Source organism: Aptenodytes patagonicus, chromosome 6, assembly GCF_965638725.1.
Source record: "Aptenodytes patagonicus chromosome 6, bAptPat1.pri.cur, whole genome shotgun sequence".
Lineage (NCBI taxonomy): Eukaryota > Metazoa > Chordata > Aves > Sphenisciformes > Spheniscidae > Aptenodytes > Aptenodytes patagonicus.
In genome coordinates, this window is record NC_134954.1 from 68654622 (window position 1) to 68680916 (window position 26295).

The window sequence follows — 26295 nt, forward strand, 5'->3', positions numbered from 1 at the left end:
TTAGCTCATTAAAGCTAAAAGAAGCATTTCCATTCATTTCAGAAGATTTTTCTGCTCAGAGCCTTAGTAGCGTAGACTATAAAGATCAAACTCTAACTTCTTAAGTTACCAAAAACATTTTAAAAAGACTATTCAAAGGAAAGAAAAATATGGGATGTCTTCGTAACATAAAAATAACAACTTTGTCCTAAGTTGCATAGGCAACTGAAGAACAAAGGAAGATTTGTATGAAGAACTCTGCTTTTGACCCAGTAGGTCAACAAAAAGAAACTACTGATGTCATTCACCATAGCTAATAGTTTCTCTTTATTCTGTGACACAGAAGAGGAAGTCCACCTAGTGGAGAATTCAGATTTACAGACAAGGTGAAGGGTAAAGATACAATACATAGATATATATTTAACAAGAAAGTACTTGCTTCATATTGTTGAGGTAGGAGTGCTCCCATCCAATGACTTACGAATATAGATAGCAACAAATGAATATGAGGTCCAGAATTCAGGGTTTTGTTTAAAAAATAAAAACCCCAAGATCTTATCAAAGAACGCAGCTATTTTCTCTACTTGTTCACATGGCAACAGATAGTTCCAGAGTCCTGTTAAGCACTAAAGCAGAGACCGGCCTTAAAATATTCTGTTCAGGTTTTCCACAGAGACCAATGGATATTTGAGTTGATTTGCTGCTATCTAAGTACTCATGGTACAGACATAAAGGAACAGCTTACTTATATCCTCAGTATTGAGTTTAAATGGACTGATGTAATAATATCACAAGGAGATTTCCCAGGCATAGAAGAAAACATAATGAATATGTCTACTATTACTAGAAAGAAAAATAATCAGAGAACTACTGTGATACTAAGTTTTCATTAAAAACTGCCAAGTTTTCATTAAAGTTTTCCTGCAAGCCCCCGTGGTGTCACCAGTAGTGCTTGAGCCAGCTGAAAACAAATCCAAATGAAAAAAAAAAACAAACCCAAACCAAAACCACATTAATTTTTAGTTTGTTGCCACAGTTGTCTCCCTAACTCAGACTGCCCAGCCACTGGTGCACTGGTGATGATCCAGGCAACTGAGTTGAAATGAGCAGGGAATAAAAGGCAGGTCTCTTGGCAGTACCACACCCATAACTGAATCTAGATCCCATTTAGCTGATGACCAGTCTGGATCATAAGAAGGTGAGAGACAAGAAAAGCCATAGAAAATATTATAGTCTTGGTTTTTGATTTAAACACATCTTTCTTGGTCATGGAAATGGATGACATGGAAAACCTGAAATTTTTTTGGGAAAAATGTTGTCAGTCCCCACTCCAAGAAAGAATGGCAACATATTTTTAGAATACCTTTCAAAAAGATACTATTATTATTGTACCTTAATCCTTACATAATTACATAATCCTGGTATACATACAGTAATTATACGATCTCTAGTTTTCATACATAACTTTTTTGTATACAAGTTCACAATACCGATGTTTTCTTTTACCAACATTTTCTTATTATTTTAGAGATATGTCAACAAGCGCAAGATACACACCACTGCACAATACTTTCTCCAGTGCCAGACCTACTGTCATTATGAAATATACATTATTTACTTCAGAATAAATATATCTTGCAGTACTTTTTATTGCTAACATAATTATACACAGTTTATTTTCTCATTCAAGGAAGGAAATAAACTTTGTTTTAATAAACAAATAGCTACTGCTGATATTTCGATTTTTCCCAAGCTGCCCTTTTCTCCTCCCTGAATGCTTTTGTATTCTCCACAGTTTCCAGAAATTTCACATTCTATGCCAGGATAGTTTATCTCCAGCTGTAATGTGATTTTTATAGTATGAGGAGATGCTTTAATCCCAATAATCCATCTCTCTCTCTCTCTCCTTCTCTCCCTCTCCCCTCCAGTGTTTCAAGAAAATTCAAGTTAAAATTGGGAGACTATATCAATCCCCAAACATTACCTCTTTTTCACTAAGGTTTTATACTGACAACACATCAAGAACATTACACTCTATTACAAAAATGTTTTATCTGTAGGAAGAAATGCTGGACTCAAATTTCCCTAATATGGAATAAAATATAAATTTTCAAATGTATGGAAGTAATGAATTTCACTATTACTACTTGATCAGTGCATTTAAGAAAATTCATCTTTAGAAGGCATATCTGTTCAAAGTCCACCTCTTTGGGCCAGGAATGTCTCCTAATCCATTAAAAATAGCTAGCTATGCAATTATAAAGTGCTAAAAAAAAAAATCAACCGAGTTAATATTTAAGATTTAACAATGCAGGAGATTTAACCTACCTAAATACAATTAAAAGTACCTTCTAAGTTTTCTCAAAGATTCTTTTAAGCTTATGTCAGGTTTCATTTTTTTCCCCGCTTAGATATTTTCAGAATATCTGCTGAATATCACAGGAATTAGGCTTCTTTCATTACCAACCTTTCTGCCCACATCTCTCAAACAAAAAAAGTCACATCCACATGAAATACATTAAAACAAGAAAAATGGTGTTAGAGGAACAGGAACACTTACCTCATCAGCTATCATACACCTAAATAAGAAACAAGAAGAGAGGGAGAAAAAAGCAGAAATTAATAGTAAATAGAACAGATAAACCAATACTTACAAATTGTTTACTATAAATTTAAAGTTATGGATTTGGAATCAATGAAAGGAAAAAAAGGTAGACTTCATTCCTACAGGTATCAAGTACAAAAAGTAAATTTGGTATGAATTTGAAAGTAAGTATGCCAATTATTCTAAAAACACATTGAATTTGTTAGCATTACTGAAGAATTTGCATCGTAAAATTGAATTGCTGCTTTGGTCTAGTGCTATATGAATTGTGATCTTAAGAGACATTTTCAAGGCAAGAAGTGCATCTTCAAGTTTTTTTGTCTTTCAGAAACAGCAATGTTTTTGCTGCTTCATGATTAAGGATTATTTATATGTCAGACTGATTTTAAAAAGCTGCTTTCCAGAGCTGTCACATTTGTTTTGAAATAGAAACAGACACTCCCTCTCCCCCACCAATTGTACTAGCTAAAGTATTAGAAAATGAACTTGATTTTTTTTCCCATTTTGGAGTCATTTCGTTAATGCTACTTCATGTAAAGACAATGACAACTCCAAGTCCCCAGTCAAAACTAGTAAATTCTGTTCAGCATATTTACATTTTCTAAACATTAAATGCCATCTTTGATATGAATTTCTTATAAGTATTTTAAGTTTAGTTTATTTCAGTTTTTTAGTACATACATTCTTAACTCAAGTAGGGTCTAGGGAACCTAAAATATTTCTAGCCCATGAAAACTTCTCCATCAAATCTTTGAGACTGAATGAAGGACAAAGGAAATTATTTGATGGATGTTTAATTAAGCCATTAAATGGATGCTGCTGCATCTTTCCGAATGTGTACCCTCAGCTATTTTTCAAACTCAGCTCTCAGCTATTTCACAAACTTTTACCTCCACTACTTTACAAACTTTTCCAAGCTGGAAAAAAAAAAACAAAACCAAACCACAAAACAAAAACCCCCCAAAACCTAACCAACAAGCCTATCCAATTCAAAAGCATTATCTAAAGAATTACAAGAGCTTGCTCTACCTCTAGTAATTAGTAGATAAAATACATATATTAAATTCATACACACTAACAAATTCAGAGGAAGGCATGAGTCTAAGCAAAAACTGTGAAGATAAAAGAAAGAGGTGAGGAGACAATCTACTCCCTTTAAGTCTTACAGCAAGGTGATGACTTAAAGTGCCCTTTTCTTCTATAGCAACCCTGGACTGCATGAAGATACAGATTTACTATGTATCTCCTGACCAGAATCAATGCTGGGAATCCCAAGGCAAGATCTGAAACAGGCACAAAGTGTGAATTTCTGCAACTTCGTAAGAATTGTCAGAGTTCAATAGCAATACCTGCTTAGGCTGCAGTTAAATAACTGGTAATTAGAAGAATTCTCCAGCTACTAAGTAATCTGGGAAGTTTTTCAAGCATTGTATGATTTTCTGAATTGTCACAAAAAGCAAACTGGAAGAATAACTCCCACCAGTCAGTATCATAGTGCCACACAAAGGGCATGGGCTTAGTCAAACCATTGATTGAGAAATACAGCGGTGAGCGCTGTTGGTTGAACTAAGTGACAGGAATAGACTGACAGCTCTATGCAGTCCATCACTTTGCTTGAGGATTTATAAATGTTTACTGACAGAAAAAAGTGTCAAGTCTCAGAAATGATGAAATATTTCAAGCTCTGGAAGGGAATAAACTTCACAGGCCACTCTGCTTGTTTTCCCCTGACTCAAGTATCCTTCTGCCTTGTGCTTTTCACTTATTATCCCCAGTAGCTTTCAGTCATGGACACAAACTAGTCTTGATGAATTGCTCTGGATGAATTCTTCTTCATAGTCTGTTCCCAGCCACTGCATCTTCTAAGGAAACTGAAACTTATCCTACTCCTATGCCACATACCTAGATGTGCACCCACTGCACCACGTAACTCAAATGCAATGATCCTTCCATGAAAAAAATGGAAAATCTTTCAGGTATGTCATCACAATAATAAGAATTCAAAATATATCTTAAATAATTTTTTATAAGTAACAAACTATCTACTTGCAATAGCTTTGTAACCACACTCCCCCCCAAGTTGTTAGGGATGGAGGAATGAAAACAAAGGAAGAGAACATAACAAAACAAACCCCCCCCAAGTCTGCACAGATTTACAGAGGAAAAAAGGCAGGAAGAGAATTATTTTCAGTAGCGACTCATGATTGTGAGGCCTTAATGCCTGTGATTTGCAGCTGGGCAAAGATACTTATTTGCGGACAACTAATACACAATCCTAATTTTAAAATAATGTCAGTTTTTACTCACTTCAAAGACTGATTTTTTTTTTTTTTTCATTTAATACTCATTGTTAATTGCTTGAACTGAAGTTTACAAAACAAGTCTTTCTTTTTGCAGATTCTTTCAGAGGCTAACTGCTTTCAGTACATTAATCATGTTTTTTAAAAAACAGTTTGAAGCCTGAAATCAATTGGAATGCACAACAACCTAGTGTTGCAGGGTTTTTTAAACTCCTGCCACAAATGCAGAAAGTCAGTAAGACTATAGCAATTAGCTGCAGAGCAGAGGCATCTCAAGAATAAAACAAAGACCTTCTTCAACAATACAATATATTTAATATAAGGATATCAGAGCAAATGTACAAATATAGCAATAACCAAGAGTATATTGCATCCACGTAGCATCTGGTAGTAAGGAAATGTGGTAAAGAAGACAGGAATACAAATGTTCCTTGCCAACTTGTGCTGACAAATACAGTATTTCTCAGCATATCACTTACATTTTAGTAGAATTGCATAAATAATGAAATGTTAATTATACCAGTTCAGACATACAGAAATCAAAATGAGAATACGTAAGATTATATTGCACTGTTCTTTGGCATATGTGAACTAACTATTTGAACCCTCATTCTTTTTTTCAGCATAACAAGCTAAAATGAAGAAATTCAGAGTAATTTACAAATTGCTCTGACAATTAGAAGCTGAATAGCAATTAAAATAAAAAGCCTTAAAAATATGTCAACCACAGGAACAGATTTTTTTCCATAAAACAAGATTTTTTTCATTAGAGTGAACTGTAGCCACTTAAACGCTGATGACTTGAGTATCTGCCGAAGAATAAGAAGTTGTTCTGTTTTTCTTTTTGCACTCATTTTCAGACTGTGCTCATAGAACCTTTGCTGCTACAGAGTATCTTCTGTTTTCACCTTTATTAACTTCCACTTAATATGTCTGAAGTGAAACTTCTTATGTAGCAGTGACAGTTTCTGGCTTTTAAATATTTATAGAAACTCATCATTTTGTTGCTGGTAAATGAATGGAAGTACAAAGTAACTGCCATCATTTTATCCATAACATAACCACTCTTAAAAGATAATCATGGTAAAGTGATCAACACAGTTTTATCTTCCTTGTTTCTGCAGTACCAATACAAATAGACATTCCACAGAAACACCCATATGCTTAAAAGTTATGTATCTATAGTGATATTTTGCTATTTAGTAAAGTATTCATTCTCTTCTCTGACCCAATGATGAAATAGCTTTGTCATAAGTAGTTTGAATTTTCTTCCCATACTTGCAACCCATACATTTTTTTAGTCATTTAAACATTCAACTAGACTCATCACAGATTGATATGAATCAGGTGCACAAAATCATTTGTAAAGCTCCAGTTAGAGTATCTGAATGTGTTAAGTCCTCTGTTATGATACAGTTAGCAACGTGAATCACTGCTTTGAGCCACACTGTTCATACACAAATTCCTGCAGTGCTACTGTTTTAAAATTGCTGATTTATGCCAGTTAATTAACATTATTGACACTTACACTTGATAAAAGTTTTGACGTGACACACAAGATGAGTTTATGATACAGGTAGAAGTTAATAAAATTAATGTAAGTGGAAATTGAGGATATCCAAATTATTTTATGACTTAATGCATTTTAGAGCATTCATCCTCTGTAGCTTTCACAGTTTTAGAATAAGAACCTTAAAGATGCCTGCTTAATGTAGTTACAAAATATGAGAAGTCCAAAATTTTTTCATTAGACTCTAGGGCAATGAAAAATAGCTTAGATTACTGAGAGGGAAATCAAATGTTTCCAGTTTATAACCACAACAATTAGATTTGAAATGTAAAGAACTTCCCCATCATTATAGCCCAGATCACACAGAACTTGTAAGATACCTAATAGTTGCATTAAGCTGTTAAAAAGCAATACTTTACATTTTGCTTTACATAATCTTAAAAATATGCAGCCTCTATTTAAAACAAACTTCAGTATGTTCTATACTATTGCAGTCAGACCAGCTGCCAACATGAACATAAAGGTTCCATGCTGTCAAAGCAGAAGAAACAGATCTTCAGCTACATTGAAGGGACAAATATGTATTTTTGTTTCATGTATTTTGACTGCAAGAAGACAGACTTCTTGTTCTCTGAAGTTCAATTAGTCATTTCCTCTCAACTGGTAGTTACCGAATCTGAGCTTCATCATTCATACCCCATCTGTTCATATGACACCTTAATAATAGCTCTATCCAAGAATATAAATCAGAGCTATGATACGCAGTTTCATATCCTGTTATAAGCTCAGCCCACATGGTCAAAAGTTTCAGAAAAGCAGGGAAAAAAAAAAATCATTTTAGACGTCTCAGTTACATTTACTCTCAGCAGCAAAGTCCAACCGTGCAAAAAGCACCACAGTCAAAGGCAAATTCTTTCAGATTCTTTCCCATTTCATTTTTAAATGTTTCCCTTCTTCATAGTGAATCCTGTGGCTAGCATTTGAATCTCTGTCCATTTATCAAGGAAATCTGCTATTTTTTCCTAGCAGAAAGCATCAGAATCTCATTGGGATGCATTGCACATGCTGCTACAATCTTCCTACTATGCATAAACCTTTTGCAGTTGTAGGCTTAGCAATGGGCTTTGGACACAGTAGTATCCTTCGTAAATAGAAGGGAGCCACATAGTCTGGTCTCCACTAGGATTTAACAACCCTTTCATTTCGATATGTATTAGCTTTAAAATAAAACTACATTTTCCATTAAAATGCAAACACAAAGAGCAAAACAGGAAGCTTTGTGTGAGAACGTATCCTGGTAAGTGAATATGCATGCAGAGAAGAGAGCAAGAAGTCTACTGTCTTGGTTCACCTCAGGTGCACATAGGTCCAAAATCTTATTGTTGATCCCCACACAAAAGAGAACAAATGCAAGCATCTGAGGTTATACACAAAACCCATCACCATGTTTGAAGCTTTCTTCTAAATATAAAGAATCACATAATTTAAGGGACCAGAACCAGATATTCACAAGTTAGCACGCACTATCAGAATAGTCTTGTAAAGTTATCAAGCACCAAGCAAAGGTGCACTTACAGATTCTTACTACAGCAAACCTTGGAGAAAAACCAGAAGTTAGCAAAAACAGGTTAAGGAACTAAGGAAGAAAGCCAAAACCTAGCCCTGTGAAAGCTCTGGTCAGGAAAGTTCTGCCTCTGGAAGGTCAGAAAGCACAATTTTTCAAACGTCAAAGAGCACAGAAATAGCTCCTGGTTATGTTGATGTCAAGAAGATTGGAACCAACTTTGCAAAGCAGGAGGAGAAGCAGATTTTCAAAATTTTATGCAGATGAGTTGATTGGAGAAGCAGAAGGAAACTGAGGCTAAGCTCATGCGGCATATGTCATATAGCCACACGAAAATAGTCTACATCAGAAAGAAGTTAATACTAAAAGAGTTTCATAAAATGAGTTTCAGGAAAGGAAAAAATGTTTAAATGAAAATAATTTCTATTTCTGTGTCTGGGTTACATTCAGGTCACCCTTTTTGAAGTGTTAGCAATATTAACCAAGCAAACAATACAGTTTAAGTTTCTTATATTAATTATGCTACTTCAGCAAGGTATCTTTACAAAGACAAAGAATCTAATTTTGAACTTTGCTCTTGTAAGAATACCGATTAACAACACACTGGCATATATCTAAGGTCTATATAACCGAGAATCCTACTAAGTAATACAGTCCGTGCTAAAGGTTTCTTGTAACTACAGAAATATTTTGCAATAATACCCTCTCTAAACTAGACAGTTCTGCTTCCTTACGTGGAGGATTAAAAGCTAAAGGGGTATAGCAATCCAATATAATTATTGCTTGCTTGTGGGGATAATTTAACTTTTCTATTAATTTTCAACAGCTATTTATCCAGAAAATAACAGTTAGAACCACAGGTAACTTTTTTAGAACAAACTCCTTCACTTTTAAATCCATTTTCCAAGACAAACAGTCAAAGCAGTAGCACTTCATTTCTTAAAACACTGAAAAATTTTGTTACTACTCAAACAAATTAAAGCTGTTTTTGTTAATGCAGTCTTTGGAACATGTTGTACAGAGGAAGCTCACATCTTTCTTTCACTAGTGTGGGTGTCCTGATATTCTTGGGATTCTCACCTACTCATGTGAGTCAGTTTTATATAACGCTACAACATATAATTTACCTCCTACTCACAAGCCAACACTTTAGCACTAACATCTTAACCAAGGGTTATTTAAGGAATCTGAACTTAGTACATTTTTATATAAAACTGCGCAAGCAACCATTACATTTGTGTGTCAGTAATCACAGCACGCAGTCCTAAAACTAGAACAAAGAGAGCTGACTTCCTTGCAAAAATAATCAAGGTTGTTTCACCAAAAATAAAGCCCCAAAAGATTTAAGCTAGATGATACCCTTGCTCTTGAACTACAGTAGGCATTTTAAAAAAAAAACCTTAAGTAATAAAACCCCAACCCTCAATCTAATGTAAGATGCACTAAATTGCCACATCTGCAGTGTTAATGATTCTCTAAAGGAGTGTAGAGGAAGAATGGTTGTGCTGTCTTAAGCTTTTCTCCAACACTCCTCAACATGTAACTGAAAAAAACATCTAATGCTTTATTAAGATTTAAAAGCTATGAGAGCACATTTGTCAACGTATTCTAGCATTTTAGCTTTGACAAAGATGTGTGGAATAACACATATCAAAGTGGTCAAGTTGAAGGTTAAGCTCAGACACTTCAAGAGGTTTTTAGAATGTATTAATTGAACTGTTAACTGATAAAAATTCTAGTCAAGATGACACATGATAGTGAAAACCCTTTACCCGTTCAGTCACTGGCTTCAGAGACAAACTGGTTCACCAGCTGACTCAATGCAAGAAAAATTGACTTCGATTAATTGAAACAGTTGGAACACCACCAACTAATTTCAACTACTGACAATCTAGGCTACAAACCTTAATCTCTGTATTAATTGGCATGACGGAAATACCTGTGATCAACAGTAGCTCTTCCTTAGCATGTAGTCTAATGACTTTCAATGAAATTTAGGTACTTCTCATTACTTTTCCAATAAACTCTGCTTTCCCAAATGACCCTCCCCCTGCAGTGATCTGCACTGCAAGAGCTGCAGAAGAACTACTCTCTTCATGTCTTCCTCCTTTAAAAGGTAGTTGAATCAGGCAACAGAGAAAAGAATTACCTAGAAGTGTCTCACCACTAGTCTCTTAATTTTCAATAGTTCCCAGATTCAATGTCTTTTCCCTCCAGTAGCCCAAGCTCTCAAAACCAGTGTTTAGTTTTCTCCTACACTTGGTTCCTTCTCCATACCAATACTTCAAAATACTTTTGTATCTTCCAAATACTTCAAAAACAACCATCCATTCAACTTTTGACAGAATATCCCACATCTTTTCTGATGTGTATCTCTGAACTAAGCAATTCTGCTGATCTTTTCTACATTGCTTTATCTCCTCTACTCTAACTTGTTCCCCCTTCAACACCGTACAAAGACATCATAAAGCATGTGGATTTAAATTGTTTACCCAGCTACCTTTGGGGTAGTTTTATCTTCTGCCCATGTTCTTCCTCTCCTTCCAACTTCCATTAAGTCAGTCAGAATTTGACTCGTACTTGTTTAAGATCTTACTTTTTCTCACTCGCATTACAGTGGCTTGTCTCACATACTCAAAACTGATCTCTTTCATTCTGCCCTCTCCCTGCTTACAGTTAAACACACTGATTTTCCTTTGTGGATTCTCCCACTGCAAACTTTCATTGCACATAGCTAACACTAAACTCATTTCCCCTCTCTCCATCACTGTAGACAACCTATTACCTACACTTGTAGTCTTTATCTCACTTGGTTCTTCTCTTCCATTCTAACAAATTGTGCCCTGCATTTCTGAAAATCGGTATTTTCTTCTCTATTCCTGCTGCTAAAAGTCCACATTTAAGCCCAGGTAATTTCTCAGATTACTACCATTGCTTTTTTTCTGTTCTTAAGTCTTTTTTTTTTTTAACCCCACACAGTTCCTCTCCTGAATTACATCCTACATCCACTTACTGACAATGAATTTTTTGTTCTATTTGAATTGCATCCCAGTTCCTCCAGCATCACTTCCAAACAAGTCTCCCTGGCCATGAAAGCTCTGCAGAATTTGGCTCAGTCTCTCATTCATACTTCCTGCATCTGAACCTCATTCTGTGAGCTAGCATCTTCATTTAATCGTCTCTCTCTCTCTCTCCCCCCTGCCCCAGATGTGAAATGTATTCTGAAATGTTACAAACCAACAACTTTAAAAAAGAAACCTTTCTTTAAAAACACAGTACTCGCAGAGCTACTCCATATTTAATTGCTGAAATGTATTAAATTAACTGTTTGATCCTCTACATATTCATTAAATAGCCATTCCATTCTTTTTCCCCAAGGATTACTTTTCAGCTTTGTTTTCTAAGACTGGAAACAATTGCTCATCTATTATGATGCAGGGTTTAAGGACTCAGATTTATCACAAAATTATAACAATTTCATATATCTAAAATGAGTTGCTGGATATGTTGGAATAAAAGAACATTTCTTTCATGCTCTAGCAAGAGACTTATGCCTTGTTTCAAACAACTCTTTCAGACTATCTAACCACAATCTACTGAGACTGGAGACAGACATCACGTTAAAAAGTTACAATTATTTTTATTCCCAGTTCTCTCTGATCTGAAGATCTACAAATAATGGAGACACTTGTTGATGGCATTTGATGCTTCAAGTCACCAAGTACAAATTAAAATAAAAATGAAACATTCATAGAAATTTTCCTAAACATGACTAAAAAACCAGAAAAACCCACAGAAAACCAAATGTGAATGGAATTTCATTTTCTAACATGCAAATTTAACTAATTTAGCATCTATCAAAGTCAGCATGACAAAAACAGAGAATAAGTAGATCTCCCAAAAGAGACTATGATTAACTTCATCTTGTCTGTTTTTGAATTTATCTTCATGTTTAATTCTGAACAGTCCATCTTAAGATCAAATTGGTCACAACTTTAATAACAAGAATTCAGATTAACTCCAGTCTCACAACAACAGTGATACTACAACATCTGAAGTCATTAAAGGATATTCTGTTTGGTACTTATACCAGTTCTACATCCTTATCCGCAGCATATAAGAACAATAGACAGTCCTTGTTATATGCTTACAAGGAAATAGTCAGAACGCTCACTAAGATTTTCAGCGACTTATTCAAAACAAAATGGCCCGATATGAATAAAACTTGAAGAAAAATTGTTCTTATAAATGTCCTTCATAAATACTGTCAAAAACAAGATACTGATAATTATCAAATAGCTATAGCTCCACAAAACATGAACTCTCCACGTCAACCATTTCTGTTACATTTCTCTTCCTTTGGAAATTAATGGTTAATGTTTTCACTGCATAAATGAAGTTGTATGCTACTTGCTTAAGTTAAACTAAGATGTTAAGTAAACTAATAGACTGCAGTGTTGTGAGGACTTATAACAGAGATGAAAACAGTAAAGCAAAATTGAACTGAAAATAATGATGCCACATCTCCCAGAAGAGAAATACTGAGAAATAATACTGGGGGACAATCCAACAGTAGCCTGTAAAATATTTTTGTTAAGTGTTCCTTTAAACCATGTAGCTGACTCTGAAAAAAACAGATTATTTTAGACAATCGTAAAAAGCAGTTGGTCTTGTATTTAATCACAACATAGACTTGTAGCAACCTATGACCTTTCAAACAAAGGACAGAAAAATTAGACATAGACAGTTACAGATATGTAAACATGCATCTAGGCTTAGTGCTTCAAAATGGAAATGGAAGAAAAATGTATTTTCTTCTCTGAAATTTTCTCATTCATAGCTACTATCAAAGATAAGAAACTAAAGAAATACACTGAAAAAGCAAATCAATCAGTAATCATGGATCAAAAAATAGTAAAGACAAAAGCAAAGTAAAACAAAAGCTCTGGTAACTTGAAAAGGAACACAAGACAGAAAGCAACAGTGGCATTATCTAGAAGGAGAAAGAAAGAATAATAGACAATATAAAAACCAGAACCAAACTCAGTAAAAATGACAAAAATAAGAGTGAAAGGGAAAAATAGTTAAACAAAAGCGTAAGACAAAAGGACCTACTGTTCTAGCGCAAACTAAAATGTGCATGGAAGCAAACGTAGACTGAACATATTTTCTCTTATTATATCAGCTTCCAAAAGCTAGAAACATAACTCCCTCAGACACTCAACTCAAATGGAAATGATACCTTTCATACTATCCAATGGTTAATACAGAAGAATTCACCTGATTCAGGCTATCTAGTTCAGAGTCTAGACAAAGAAAGCTTAACCTCTTCCTCAAGGTCTAAAAAATTCTATTAAAAGACACATTTCCACCCCCCCACCCCTGCCCAACACACTGAACCTGCAGGCTATAGGGTGGTTTTTTTATGTTCAGGAAGGCTGAATGGGATACAAAAAAGCAGATTCAGAATAAGGATTTCTGAGAACTTGAGAATTTTGAATTTCAAGGGGAAAAAATGTTGTCTACTGTGATGCACAGATATCTAGACTCAATTTCTGTGCATTCTCATCACTCCTTCCTACTACCATCCTAGAAGGTTAAAGAAATTTGTGTAGAAATTTGCCCAAGAATTTAAATAAAACTTATATCAGAAATTCCTGGCCCCACAAAGGACTATACCGTGCCCGGGCATTCTAAACATTTCTATTTGCTTCCTGCCCAAGAGCTATCATTTCTATGATTCAACTACTAAAACCTCAGCAGACTGTATATACTCTACCTTTCCAGTGAGGAAATGGAGCTAGAATCTTTTAGCTGTGTTCATAAGCTTTGAGGAAATTTTGATCTGAGCCTCTGTTTTTCTGGTCTACTTTGAGGAGGGGGCGGAATTAATTTCTGTGAGGACTGATAAAGTCTTTGAACTAAAAATCTGTTTTAATTAACAAAGAATTAACTATGCATTTCTCCTGTGTAGCTTGCTAGAGATCAGAGACGCAGTCAGTGGAAAAAAATGTACTACTTTGAAGTGCAGCCAACTGCTTCATCATAATAGGGGACACTTGCACTCCATTCTCTAATGAGCGCACTATCATAATGATTCTCTGTAGCCTACTATCCAAAACAACATTAAATGCTATACAACTTTTTCTTACTCTAGAAAATGACTGCCTAACAAAACAAATACTCTTTCATTAAAACTGATAGCTCTTAATGCCAGATATGAACTCTGCACATCATGTTACTGCCATCCATTGTCATTTACCGCTTTTTTTTTTTTTACTGTATCTAAACTCAAGAAACAACATTAAGCCAGCATGTATGGGAAACTAAAAATCACATGCTCCAGAACATGTAAGTATAAGTTAATGTATTCCCCCTAAAACTTATAAAGGTGCCATTAAAAAGCAAAAAATATCTATAAATCAACACTGGAGTAAAATACAGATCCTGGTAAATGCATCAATAAGCATTTCAATATTTAGATAAATTGATATCAAAAAATCTTTTTTTTTTTTTTTTTTTGCCAGAAAGTAGAAGTTACAGAGTTAATGCACTTGAACCTTACATAAGAAAGTGAGAAGAAAACACAGCAGGAAACTAGATTACCCCAGTAAAACAGTTTAAGCATACAATTATAATGGAAAAGCTTATTTCATGAGTGGTAAATATCTCCAAGTCTTCTTTCACATCCATAAGCAAGACAGCTTAAACAAATTGTTCTGCCAACATTTCTAGAAAAAAAGATACCTGTGTGTCTGAAGGCATCTTTTTCAGATACCGTCAACAAGGCAAGCAATGCTAAATAATGATGTTTGCAAATCACACGCTGACAGTTTTTATCATAAAACTTAATAAAACATTTAGTGATATGGTTTGTACGTTACCCAGTAGCAAGAGAGCTAACTTTCAAACAATAGCATGCCTCTGACTTTTACAGTATATTCAGGTGAGCAAATTGTAATACAAGACAGATGTCGCACACTTCTATAAAGAGAGGATATAAAACAAGAATACATGGTAGAAAGAGATTGTGAGTTTTCAAGTACTACGTTAGCGAACAGTAACAGTAAAAATAATTAATATCCTAAGAGAGATGGGGGCTCAAAAGAAACTGAATACAATCCTTATCATACAATCAAGCCATTTGCCCATATATCTCTGCATCTTGGATATTTTCCCCAAACTTCTACCACTTTTTCCAGAGTATTGTGCTTCAACATTGCCACCTCATCTTCACTAACACCTGACCATTGGCTGGTGACTTCTCAGTATTCTTTAGGCCTTCATTCTCAACTCTGCCTCCTCCTGCATACTTCATAGATTTTACATGGAAAAATAAAATAGGCCTGAAAATTACACTCTGTTGCTCAGAACAACTAAACCAAATAAGCAAGATGACATCTTTACTTTAAGGTTTCCAGTTTATGTCCCTTCACTTACGATTAGGTTACCCTGAGCTCTTAGGAAACGGGGATTTGTCCACATCTGCCCACACTATGACTAATAACCAGCAAAGAGCAGAGAGAATTGCTCACCTCCACCTCCCAACAGCGTACATACAACTGACCCTAACAACCCTAAATTTTTCCTAAGCCCATTGCTAAGAGTTTGTGTTCCTGGAAGGGACAAGTTTGTTGCTTTCTATTTAAGAGAGTTTAAAGCACATATAAATAAATACATATTAATGCTGTTTTTAAAAGTAACTTACACTTTTCCTGAAAGAAAAGCATAACAATAAAATAGTTTAAGGACAGAATTTGTGTGCACCCATCTTTTCTGCACATTAATGTTTGAGGTTATAAATAAAGACCAAACATTGTTTCCATCCCTAGGTATCTATTCCCAAGTGCACTTCTGTAGAATAATCTCTAGTAAGGAATAAGCAGCCATGCAGTTATTTACCTTTAAGGCATGTCTGTGAGCTAAAAAGTATCTTAGCATATATTGAACTATATACACTGTCTTGTTGACTCTAGAATTATTATTTCCTGGAAGAGTGTTAGGCAGTCTCTGTTAGTCTAGACGATGCCTTTAGAGCATCTACTGAAAAAGCCTTTGATTCATTTACTAATGAATCAAAAGCACAAATCACAACCGCATATTTATTTTATGCTCTGGGAAAAGACAAGGGAATTAATAGCTTAATCCCAGCCCCTTCCATGCAGGAAATAAAAGTTTGTTCTAATAATAAGTCCCTTTTCACACTGGGTGCTTGTCTAACCTAAGATAATATTAATTGAATCTCTTCGGCCAATAATAAAGCACTTTCTCTACACCAGTTTCCTGCCACTACAGCAAAGCACAGATTAAGTGATGACTGCAATGGGAGTGCATAGCCTGAGGGAGAGAAGAAAGAAGAGCTGAGATGCACATACTGCTTACTCCAAGTCCTATGTTTATATATTTTTAAAACTAGAAAAGACACTTCTATGGAAAAGTACCAGACCCTGCTAAAATATACTACTGGGAATACTGAAAGAAGGCTTCAATCATTACAGAGTACACAAAAGGGAAAGACTTGGGTGAGCCAAGGGCTGACAAACTAATAAGAAAATTCAGCTACAAGCAGCAGAGGCTCTCGTTCTCTGTTTTGGGACAGAAAGAAAATTAGATCTGCCTGAGCAAGAGACAGATTTAAAAAAATACCCCTCAGGAAAGTCTGACAATAAATTTTACTTTATATAGAGGCTGGCTGAGAGCATGCACACAATTCCTCAATTTGACCCACCTAACATATAGAATTTGCTATGCCAAGGAATGAGATTTCTTGCAATCATGATGAAAATACTTTCATAAGCATGCCACAGTAAAACCATCAGTGGTTTAACAAACCAGACCAACAGTCTCTTGTTAATGAAGGGTTTCAAGAAAAGAAAACAACATAAATCCCATAATCCTAATGAAAATAGTATCATTCCCTCCTTGACAGAATCATTAGCCTAGGTATTCCAAACCTTTTTAGATACTTCTTGCGGGCAATTGTTACTTCTCAAAGACAGAAACATCTGATTAAAATTTATCTAGTCCTACAGTTAAGCTGCTTCCTGAGGAACCTCTATATTATATAATAGGCTGCAAAAGATTATGCTACTTTCAAATACATCCACTAGCCTACACTAATTAACTTTAAAGAAACTATACACATTTAATGTCTTCTGTTATTTCATTATTTGTATATACAAATGCACCTCAATTGCATACTATATAAACCTCACTTCCCCTTATTAGAATCAGATCAACTGAGATACGGCAGCCAAGGGCTTTGGATTTATTAAATTCAACTCTAATGTAGACTTTGCTGTCTATTCTATCAAAGTCTTAGCGATCCATTAAAACTGTATACATTCATTCTCACAGTCACACTGTGCAGCAGGAAAGTGCCTAATATGACCAGTGGTCACAGAGAAGTTAATGCCAATACAGCATAAAGCTTTTTAAATCTCAGGCTTGCACGTTAATGGCTGGGCTCATCTTTCTACTCTGCTACCTAGTCTCACAGCGTAAAATAGATGGCTTGCTTCATTCCCTGAAGACAGCAATGTTATAATTGCCGAAGGTTTTTGGCCAAATGAGTAGAATTAAAGTGAAAATCTTCAGAGGAAATTTTAATTGTTCGAAAGTTTCATATAATTGCAAGAACTGATGATAAACATTTCCTTCTTCCTGCAAACATTTCTTTTCTCCTGCAAAAAATCACAAATGTTAGCAAGCAACCCCCTCAGTCCCTAAGCCTCTTGTTCTGAGCAAGATGATGAAGTGATCAGAAACTAACTTCACCCTTCTTTAAAACCTAAACTAATAATTTCATTTTTGCCAGACCTCTAAAATGTCATTACTTTCCAAAAGAACAACATACAGTAGTTTCACGGCTTTAGGTTGCAATTGCCTAAATTTTCTAAAATTTATAAACGTGGAAATAGCATTTCCCTTCCCTCTTCTTTGCCCCTGTAACTCAGTAACAGGCTCTTACTCAGCAAAATATTTCCAGCCTCTGTTGCATAAACTATTTTTCTGATTTATCAGGTACTTAATTGTTGAATGCCTGCTCTATCAGTTGCTGCACTTGCTAACTGAGCACTCTGCAAGGCTTCTTCTGCTCTGCTGTGGCAGCTCAGTGCGTTCCAGAACACCCTGATTACATGCCAGAATTGTACCAAGTTTAAAATAGAATACCACACAGATGCATCAAGATCTGTTAGTCATTCTCTTAACAGCTCTACCACACCATTAAGAACTAAAGAAACAAATGTGAATTAACTTATTTTAAGAATTCTCTATTAACATGACAAAAAGGCCCTACTGAAATCAACTTCCTTTTACATGAGGAGATCTTTGATACTACAATCCTCTTTCGCATAATGCATTATTAAACATTTCTTCATCCTCTGGGGAAAAAAACAAAACAACCCCTCCTTTTAAACTACGTTATCTTGTTTACGAAAAATTTCTGTAAACTAACTCACCTAAGAGTTGCTGGTATTGCATAGTCTTTGTAAAAATTAATTTACACTTACCTAAAATAATTATTTTTAGCATATGATACAATAAGGATTTTACCTGCCGCTTCTCTGAAGTGCAAATATGATGCCTTTCTCCTGAAAAGGAAGCAGTTTCTTTCTCAGTCTTTCAGGTAGAAAGGACAGCTTAGCATCAACATTTTCTGAGTAAGAAGCTTCAAATGTAGGTGTTTCCTGGAATGTACTAGCCATGTTGAACCTAAGGGAAATAAAACCAAAAAAAGATGTCTTACTTAAAAGGCAGGTCTGCAATACATTACAGAATAAAGCTTCATGCAACAATAATATTCACTCCATCTTCAAATATTCAATATCTACACAACTCTTCTCAAGTCTTGAGAATTCTCCTTAGAAAGCATAAAATAATGCAGATGATGGAGGAAGAGCCTACCACCTCAGTATCAACAGAATATTCTAACTATTCCAGTTTGAAGAGGTCAACATGTATCACTTCCTCAATGCTATGAAATGGTTATTTAAGAAAGTTCCCTATTCATAGATGACAGTTATTGGCCACTCAAACAGACCTAACTTGTAGACATTGAAATATAACTCTTTTAGTATACATTTTTCAGAAAAGTTACAGAAAAAAAGGTTATTTAACCTCCTGATGGTGGAACTAACAGTCCTCTAAAATTTTTAATCCTAAGAATCAAATCAGGAAAAAAGGGCAAAATATGCCCAGTCTGGGGGAAGGGGGCGGGGGATGAAGCAAGGAACTTTACTCCCCTCAGAAGGAAACAATCTTAAACCACAGAATTAATCAATGAAAATTCTCATACTGTGCTTCAGACTGAAAAAGTGGATTCTTCATTCATTTTTGTCCAAGGGGACAGAGTCAGAGAAGAAATACTAGCTTTTGTTCTCTTATAACTTCAATAGACTTTAAACAAACAAACGGTTAAAAAGTTCAGTAGCAGTGCGCTAACTAAACATGAGGAAAGCAAAAAATCGTTACATCAAAGCATTACCTAATTATTTTGGATTCATGGCCTGTGTGAGGAGCAGGATTACCTTAACGATCATAGGAACAAAGAATATCAGCCAAAATATGCTTCCTGTATTGCTAACAGTAGCTATTGTACCACCAGGTTTGATAGCAAAATTCTGAACACGTTGCACTCAGATTTTTTTGATACTGACATATTTCTGAAGCAACTCGGAAGAAGTCAGATATGATTTGGCGGGATGAACCATTATATTCACAAGAAGAAACGCACTGAGCTACATGGTCATTCACTTCAAGGATCTGCAGGACTAAGTAACCTGGTTTTTTACACTGACTGGTTGCGAAGTAAGATAGACCTGGGGACAATGCAAATGGTTAAAGTAATCAACATCTTAAAGCATGATCATGCAAAACAGAGTTTGCGACAGTTTCCTCCTATTGTCATGGAGTACAGGTGAGGAGATAAAACAAACAGATCGATTCAGATGAAACTATATGCCACAGTGAAAGAACAGCACCTCTGTATTCCTAAAGAATTCCACTTACGAAATTTTAGCTACAAAACTTGAGGCACACTCTTCCAGCTGAAGTTACATTCTCTTCAGTGAAAAGAATCTAGCTGTAACTGCACTACATCTACCTATCTATATATAGCCCAGGTTGAAAGAGCCTGGGCTTTTGTTCGAGCGCAACTATACAAACATCTTCTAACCTGCCACCTTCCACGGGCCTACATTAGACTAAAACTGAGAAATCCTTCCATCGGGATAGAGGGGTTGGTTCCTACTGGAAGCTTTCCAAGACCGTCGGAAGTCCCTGGCCCCCGAGAGCCCCTCTCCATGGTGCTTACCCCGGTGGCGGCGCGGCCGCGGCGGGACGCGGCGCACAGAGCCCCTGGCCGTGGTGCTGTAGGATGGGGAGCGGAGATGCGGGAGTGGGATTCCCTGACCCCCCTGCTGTGCCCCTCTCACATTGCCGAGTCAGCCGGGTCCTGTCTTGTTTGACAGCTAATACGGTCTTAAAATCAGGGAGATCCAAAGAAAAAGGGTAAGACTAGAGAGCACTGCAGAAATAAGGTATCGGGAATTTGCCAGTCGGGAGAAAAAAAAAAAAAACAAACCACCAAACCCCAAAAAACTGGTGCTGTCAGTACTATTGACAAAAATGTCTGTAACTGGACAAAAAAACCCAACCCCAAACTAAATTAAAAAATGTCCACCCCCTCCCAAAAAAGAAAAAAAAAAAAGAAAAAAGGAAATCCACTGAACTGTTGTAGAACCCTAGAAAAATGAGAATTTTGGAGTTTCCTGTCACCGGCATCACCAGTCAGACTAATGACATCCAGACAGAAAATGAGTGAGTGCTTTTTTTGGTTATATGATGAATTATAGGCATACCTATCAAGATACACATCACAGACATTCAGAGAACTGGAAAGAAAATGCTGCAGGCGAGCCTATGGTCAAGTTCCACGAGATTGTCATTGTGAAAGTATTAAACAGGGTAACATTGGAGAACTTCTGTGCATACCTTCTTGGGCATCTATTACCACTTCTGCAATGAAGTGGTGTGTAACCACAACCGTTTTGACATACCATTCTGCTGGACAATAAGGGGGGAAAAAAGTGAATTTAAATTTAAAATATTGAGCAACACTCAAAGTTGTGGCATAAGGGTTGTATTTACCGTTGCTACAGATTTTGTTCTATTTTCTATTAAATTACTTAGCTGCTATAGAATCTATTTTAAGTAGCATATTCTTGAAGAGTTATCCTTTGTCCCACATATAAAGCCCTAGAAATATTATTCCACATGTATGAAAACAACAGTCCTAACTGGAATCATAGATATGTGTGTGCGTGTGTATACACACACTTAAGGACTTCTGTATAAACATAGTCTCAACCCTGGTCTCAAAAACTCAAGGGTCTGAACACCTGATGTTACTCACTGGATGAGTGCAAGTGATTCACACAGCAGTAAGAAATCCACAGCTGGAGAGAGGCTGCTGTTGTGCTTCCAATAGCACGGTCAAGGTACAGAAAGCCCAATTCTCAAGTAAGTCTGGTACCATCAGCAGAAAGACAGGATCTTTTCTCCCTAGATTCATAGCAGGTCATGCACTCAAGGTGCTAACCTAACAAGAGACAAGCCCAGTGCTGCTAAACCTCCTCCCGATACAGACTTCTGACTAAAGACCTTCTAGAACATAATCTGTCCAAAGATAAAGAGGGATACCTTCTGAATGTCAATGAAAAAGCCAGAGAAAGGAAACCTGGATTTCTTTTGCAAACCAGACATTCTGTGTCATCTAAGTATGATTACACTATTGACTATGGCTTCCCCCCTCCCCCTTTTTTATAAATGGAATCTCTCTCATATCTTTAAAAAACCAATATTCTTGTACCTTGGGCCTCTGGAACATTCAACAGCAGATAAAAGTACTATGATCAGTATCAAGGCTCTTTGATGCATGTCCATCACTGAATTTTGCTTAACAGAAGAAGGAAAGCCTCTGGCTTGCCCTGTATACCCAAGAGACATTTCACAGAAAAGAAGTCATAAAGCTCTGGTAAATACCCACTTCATCTCTCAGTTGAGCAAACAGAAGTGTTTCAGCTTTAACTGTTGGGAAAGCAATCATAATCACTTCAATAGTTCTATCACAATGTTTTCCACAGAGTATTTTTTTTTCCTTTAAAAGTCGATTAAGGTACTTCAAGACTGCTGGCAAAAAAACAAACAATAAACATTTCTGTAGAGCCAACCTTAAACAAGTATGCTGCACGATCGGTGGACCCAACAAACCTGTTCAACACTCAGTTCTGTGACTCACCCCTAAAGAAAATTTCTGACTCATTTTCTGTGATGATTTTCTATTCTATAAAAGCAGAGAAAATTATATACTTCTGATCAGCTTGCTACATAGCTTGTTGTGAGTGACAATATGAGAATGAAACGTTAACATAATTAACTTTCTGTTGAACTAGATTATGACAAGATTCTTTCACTGAAACATTGAATAAAAACCATGCAGTTTCAGAAGCATAAATCTGAATTAGAGGAGGCACATCTGATTCATCAGTACATAGCAATACTACCATAAAAAATGTTTCTGCATCAGTCACTAATAAGGTTAAAACTGACTTGGCAGATCTATCTTAAAAAACAGCAACAGCAACACAGAAAGCACTAACCACCAGATATGTACAAGTTTTTGTTTATTTTTTTCTCTAGGTGAATAATTAAAGAAATGAATTGTGAATAATTATAGAATAGGTGAATAATTAAAGAAGTCCACATGCTGTGAACAATGACTATTATAAAAACATATACAATGACTAGCGTGAGCACAAGACAAGACAGCAATATGAATTGTGCATTATGAAACCTTTCACACATTGCTCCTTGGAAAGGCAAAGTAGCATGCGCAATCACATTACCCCAATATTCTCCTAATTATCAACTTTATGCTCCAGTCCTTTGCATTTACCTTATCTACACTATTATTTTAACTTGGACTACAAGCTTTCAAAGATGGACTTTGCCATCTGCTGTGCATATATAACCTACCACTCTCACGGTTGATTACTATGGAGTTCATGGCAAGTAAAAAAATAGCTCGGATAAAATATTTGATGCTCGAGATATGATTGCCTGAGAACACGCACTTCAGAATGAAGTTTTAAGAACTTAGATAACTAAAATGCACTTCTTTTTTTTAAAGCAACACTTACATAGTTCTTCCCCAAACCTTTTAAGTTTCCTTCAGTTATTGTAAACGTGCACTCCTTAATGATCATACAAAGAATCATACCCTGAAGATTCAAAGATCTCTGTCACAATTTCTGAATAAAACAGCAGTGATAAAAATCCATATTCAGTCTCTATTCATACCTTCAGCATTATTTTATTATATCCAAAGCTATAGAAGGCACTATGAAAGCTATATTGACCCTATGAAAGATTTATTTTGGTTGCGTAGAAAATGAGAACAATGATGAAACAAGACAGAGAAAGAAATTAATTCCACCAAATTGCCTTTTATTGATTTGCTAAAGTAATAATTATACGGAGAATTGATGCCTTACTTGTGTACAATGACTTCAGCAGTGGTGGTCATTTATATTTTGTTTTGAAACAGATCAATTATGTACACCACTGTAGTAATGTCAACAAACAAAAATGGCCTTTTTAAAAAAAAATTTAATCAGTGTAGCATAAGACCAGTTTGTGTCTGTTGTTCTACCCATTGCAGACTCAGAAGCTCTCAGAAGAGAGAGAAAGATTAGTGCGTGTTTTCTCCAACTACAATTTTTCATTTGTTTCTGTGTCCTTAATATGTTGCAATATGCATCCCATCAACGTTCCCACATCTCTAGATCACAAGCTCTGGAACTTCAGTTTTCTCAGACAAAATAGACCTAAAAGGATTAGTGTGGAGACCTAACTTTTCACTCAGACAGTTCATTCAGCTACAGAAGCTTTATGAGTAAAAAAATAGAAAGAAAAACGATACGGTATTTCCTCAAGTGTTCTAAAGGAAATCAAGGATGAAATAGCTGAATTACTAAACCCAATAACTTTTCATCTAAAATTCCTTTAGTATATCAGGACTAGCTAGTGGTAAACGATCCCAACTTTTAAGAGCAGGAATGGGGAAGACTCATGGAACTACAACATGATTCATTTATAGGGCACAAAAATCAGTAAAAATTATGAAGTGCAGAACTTGTGAACACCAGGATAAATGCATCTATTTGGTGGGAGTCAACATGTCTTTTGCAAGGGTGAGTCTTATCTTTCAAGTCTACCGAAGTTGTTTTGAAGGAGATCCACAAGAGTGTACCTATAAACTGGTTGATGCAGTCCGGTTTCCACTATTTTTCAAAATTAATTAAATTAAAACAGAGTAAGTTTTATAAACATATTTGTACAGTAACTGTAATTTCCAGGAAAACTTTCGAGAAAGTTCCTCAAACTTTTAAGAAAACTGAGTTGTCATGTGAAAAAATTGCTGAAACTTTTTTTTTTTAAATACAAGATAGTAGACTGTTCATACACAAGAGAAACAACATCAGCGATATTTCAAAGGAATCTGCTCCAACTTCTATTACATCCAATGAATTCATAAATGATCTGGAAAAGTAAGTAACCACTGAGGGATAAGGGCAGTGTAAATACTAAAAATAAAATAAAATAAAGTTTTGCAATAGCTGTTTGTCAACAGAAGCTGATATCATAATATAAACCCCCTATTTATTTTTATAGGCCACTAAGTATAGCCTTTGAATGCAGCGCAGTAGCAGATGCCTAAAACAAATGAGTATTTTCATCAAGCGTTTGCTTCATAAATTTCCTCCTAATGGTCCTAACTGCTCCATGACTGTATGTTCAATAAAACTTAATAGGGAATTTAAGGCTCTAAGAAAATCATGGGGCCTTGGCCAATTGATTCATCAACGATTTTTCCACCAGTGGAATAATAAAGACTCAAAAAACTACCCAAGCCATTAGAACACAGCATTTTAAAAAACGTTACAAGAAAAAGCAATCAGACAGAACAAAGGACATCACAAAGCTCTGTAGCACGCAACAGGTTTTCCACAGGCCAGTGTACTGGGCTTGAGGAAAACGGACACCTTAATACCTGCCTAGGGGCAATTTTTTTTTTTTTTTTTTTTTTGACTTACGCAATTCCCTGTACACAGCAGCATCCTGCAACAGCAGAACTACCTGAGCACACGCTGCGATAACCCAGCAGCAGCCAGGGCGAACAGCACTAGCGAGACCTTCTGGCACAAACACGGGCTGAGAAAGAACAAGAGTCACCTGGAAGCTCGTCCCTTTGCAACGAACGAGTCCCACTCAGGGCACCCCCCGACGCTGCTCACTACGCAGCCCCTCAGCGCGTTACGTCCCGCTGCTTCGCGGGGCCAGGCCGCGCTCCCGGCCCGACCTCCTCCCGTGAGACGGGGCCCAGGCCGCCCCCCGCCTCCTCCCAGACCGCTGCGCGTCGCACTACAGCGCAACCGCAGGGAACAGGCTGGAAACGGCCCCTCCCGCTCCCTGCTACCCCGAGGGGCCGCTCACGGGCGAGGGCCGCTAGGCCAGGCCCCGCCGACGCCACTCACGGCTCCGACCGCCGCCGCCCCGCGCCTTCGCGGGCACTGGGCTCAAACCGCCGCCGCCCGGAAATGACGCACAGCCGCGGGTGGCGGGGCGGGGAGCGCACACGCGCACGCAGCCGCGCGCTTCCCGCCACAGGCTGCCGCGCGCGCGGCGCCTCCGGGCCCGGGGACCGTTTTTTCTTTACGTTTTCTGCCCCCCCTCCCCCCCCGCGTCTCGCTTCCCCGGGAGCGAGTTAAACGCCACGTTCCTGCCCGGCGGTGCCTCGTACCGGCCCCTGCTTCGCTCGGATGGTGCGCGAGGGAGAGAGGGAGGGCTGAGGGAAGCCGGAGGGGCGGAAAGGGGGAAGGAAAGCGGCGCGGTTACCTCACGGCAGAGGCCGCTCCGAGAGAGAGCCGCTGGCTGGGAGGAGAGGGTGGCAGGGATGGCGTTAAGGGCCGGGCTGAGCGAGGGGCCTGCAGGACGGGGCACCCCGGGCAGTGCCGCCGGCTCTAGAGGTCGGCGGAAAGAGCGGCCGAGGGCTGGAGCCGGGGCGAGGGGCCTGGAGGGCGAAGGGGTGGGCCACAGCTCCCAGCTTGCCCTGCGCTGGCCCGATCAGGGGTGCGGGCTCTTCGTGTGCCCGCCGGGAGGGCTAGTGGAGGGCGCCCGGCGGGGCTGGGTTGCTGCTGCTCGGGATAGACCGCATCCCGAGCGGCAGTGGACCTGCTCGGCCGCACTACGGCCGGGGCGGGTTGCCGCCGCC

The 26295-nt window shown here is 37.3% G+C and overlaps 1 protein-coding gene across 9 annotated transcripts in view; it reads right to left on the minus strand.

Annotated features, from left to right (window-relative positions):
• Window positions 1–26085, minus strand: part of ZRANB3 (zinc finger RANBP2-type containing 3) — a 53578-nt gene extending 27493 nt beyond the window's left edge. For 2 of the 9 annotated variants that reach the window (XM_076343098.1, XM_076343090.1), the window contains exons 1-3: window positions 25118–25402; window positions 18516–18674; window positions 2540–2558 (exon numbers count right to left, since the gene is read on the minus strand). In XM_076343098.1, coding sequence (XP_076199213.1) covers window positions 2540–2558; window positions 18516–18667 — 171 coding nt within the window. In that variant the 5' untranslated portion in view covers window positions 18668–18674; window positions 25118–25402. The other 7 variants (XM_076343093.1, XM_076343091.1, XM_076343096.1 and 4 more) reach the window with 7 other exon arrangements.
• Between the last annotated feature and the right edge of the window lie 210 nt (window positions 26086–26295).